We start from the raw sequence: 2381 nt of genomic DNA, 5'->3' as shown, positions 1-2381 counted from the left end.
AGTGGACCCTTGTACATAGAGGCAGGTCGGTCTCATCAGGATGTGCTGTTTATGTGTTGTATGTTGTATGTCATTGTTGTGTGTTCACACTTTTCTCTCCTTATACTTACACACTGTAGCACATAAGTTGGTCCCATCAGGATGTGTTGTTTGTGTGTCTTTGTTGTATGTTCAGATCTTTTTTCTCCATATGCATACACAGTTTTGTACAACAAGGCAGGTTAATATGTCATTGTTGTATGTTCAGATCTTTTTTCTCCATATGCATACACATACATCGAGGCAAGTTTATCCCCTCAGCATGTGTTTATGTGTCATTGTTTGTGCGTTCAGATTTTTTCGCCCCATAGACATATACACCATTATACATCGAGGCAGGTTTATCCCATCCGGATGTGTTATTTGTATGTCATATGTTATATATCATTGTTGAATACCCAGAGCTTCCTTCTATATATTTATAAGTTCACAAAATTGTACACAGAGGCAGGTCAGTCCTATCAGGATGTGTTATGTGTATGTCATTGTTGTATGTTCAAATCTTTTGTCTCCATAGATGTATGCACTGTTTTATATATTGAGGCAGATTTATCACATCAGGATGTGTTGTTTGTTTGTCATTATTGTGTTAAGATTTTTTCTCTCCATTTACATACAAACTTTCATATATTGAGAAGCAGGTTTATCTCATCAGGATGTGTTGTTTGTATGTCATTGTTGTGTGACCAGACCTCTCTTTATGTGGGTGGTTGATGGGTGCTCTGGTGTGGTTTGCTCCTTCTTATCTATCATCTATCATCCCTATCTCTCCTCTTTCTTTTTTGTGTTTGCTACTCCCCTGTAACACCTCTGATCTTCTACACTTATATGAACCAAATTGTGTTGCAAGTGCTATAAAATGCTTACTAAAACAAAAATACGTCTTTTATGCGTACATGGAGGCAGGATGGTCAGATCAGGATGTGTTGTGTTAATGCAAGTTTTGTATTCAAAGACAATTCTCCAGACAGATATGTTTATATATATATATATATCATCGGCGTCATTCCTCATTGTCGTATGGCCGAATTCAAGGTTTTCAGGAAAAGCAAAAAACTGTTTTATTTCTAGCAGAACATTGTGTTAATACTAAATGTTTAATTTGTCTAGATCTTTTACATTATTCTTAGAAGAGGAATGAGACTAGGATCAATCATTTTTTTTGTGTGTAATTTCAGGGAGTTTTGAACAGTCTCCTATCCTGAGCGATGTCTATAGCGGCTGGGCGGAGTCGAGCATCTTGCGACAGCCACGGGGCAGCGAGGAAGAGGAAGACCAGCTGAGGAAGACGCTGGAGGATGCCATGTTGGAGACTCCACCCACCGACCGTGGGCCCAACAGCATGGGGCTGCGAGAGGGTGAGTCGAGATTGGGTTTTATGTATTCACGTTGTTTTGGGTGTCTTTCTGGTTTCTGGAAGAGCTGGATATTCAAAGACAGACAAATTTGCATCTTCTTTCATATCATTATTTAACCTCAGTATATCTCCTCCTTCTTTCCTTCAGTTGTTACTCTCTTGTAACATCTCTGTTTGGCACTAATATGGCCTATTAAAATTTGTGCTGCAATTCCAGTAAACTGTAACTAAAACTTAAAATAGACAGATAGATTAAAAAGATCGAAATGACAGTTGGCTGGAGCACTATGTAAAAGATAGACAGACAGACAGACAGACATTTCAGCGTGGAACTGATAGAAAAACAGACAGTTATTTGGCAGGAGCACAAAGCAAATAACAGACAAGCAGACAGAGAGATGGACACACACAGACAGCCAGACTTTTTTTGTTCCCTCTTTTGTTGCATTTGAGTCGTTGGTTTTGTTGGTTTTTTTGTTTTTGTTTTGTTTTTTATGTGGGGACCCCTTTCTGGTCTGAGAGGAGGAATGCAGTATCATTTTCAGATACAGTTTTTTAAAAATGGGATAAAGGGCAATAACTGTGTAAACTGGTGTGATTTGAAGAAAATAATGAGTTCCTTCCCTTTGGTCACATTTTTATATATTTTTCTCTCCTCTTTTCACTCTCAGTGTGTCTATGACTGAATGCTTCAAAATAAAGGGGGGGGGGGATGTAACACAGTAAGGGGTTGCATGTTGACTGTGCTCTTAAAATGTCTACCCCGTCTCCCTCTTTCTTTCCCTCCTTCTCTCCCTCTCTCTCTATCTATCTCTATCTCCCCTGTCTGTGGTGTATTCTACTCATGGCAAACAGTGGCTGGTCTTGTCTATCAGTCTTTAATTTGCCTGTCTGTTTGCCTGTCTATCTATCTATCTATCTATCTATCTATCTAGCGCAGGCACACACACATGCACGTACACACAAATACACACTCACATATACA

At 39.1% G+C, this 2381-nt stretch overlaps 1 protein-coding gene across 3 annotated transcripts in view; it reads left to right on the top strand.

Annotated features, from left to right (window-relative positions):
• The window catches only part of LOC101861340 (breast carcinoma-amplified sequence 3), a gene marked incomplete at both ends in the record, with an annotated part of 27854 nt that extends 26457 nt beyond the window's left edge, over window positions 1-1397 (top strand). For all 3 annotated transcript variants that reach the window (XM_013090857.1, XM_035973647.1, XM_035973646.1), the window contains 1 exon segment: window positions 1218-1397. In XM_013090857.1, coding sequence (XP_012946311.1) covers window positions 1218-1397 — 180 coding nt within the window.
• Window positions 1398-2381: the final 984 nt, after the last annotated feature.

This window comes from Aplysia californica, unplaced genomic scaffold, assembly GCF_000002075.1.
Source record: "Aplysia californica isolate F4 #8 unplaced genomic scaffold, AplCal3.0 scaffold01585, whole genome shotgun sequence".
In the NCBI taxonomy this organism is placed as follows: Eukaryota; Metazoa; Mollusca; class Gastropoda; order Aplysiida; family Aplysiidae; genus Aplysia; species Aplysia californica.
Note: the sequence above shows the minus strand (reverse complement) of the source record. Positions and strands in the feature narration are given on the sequence as shown.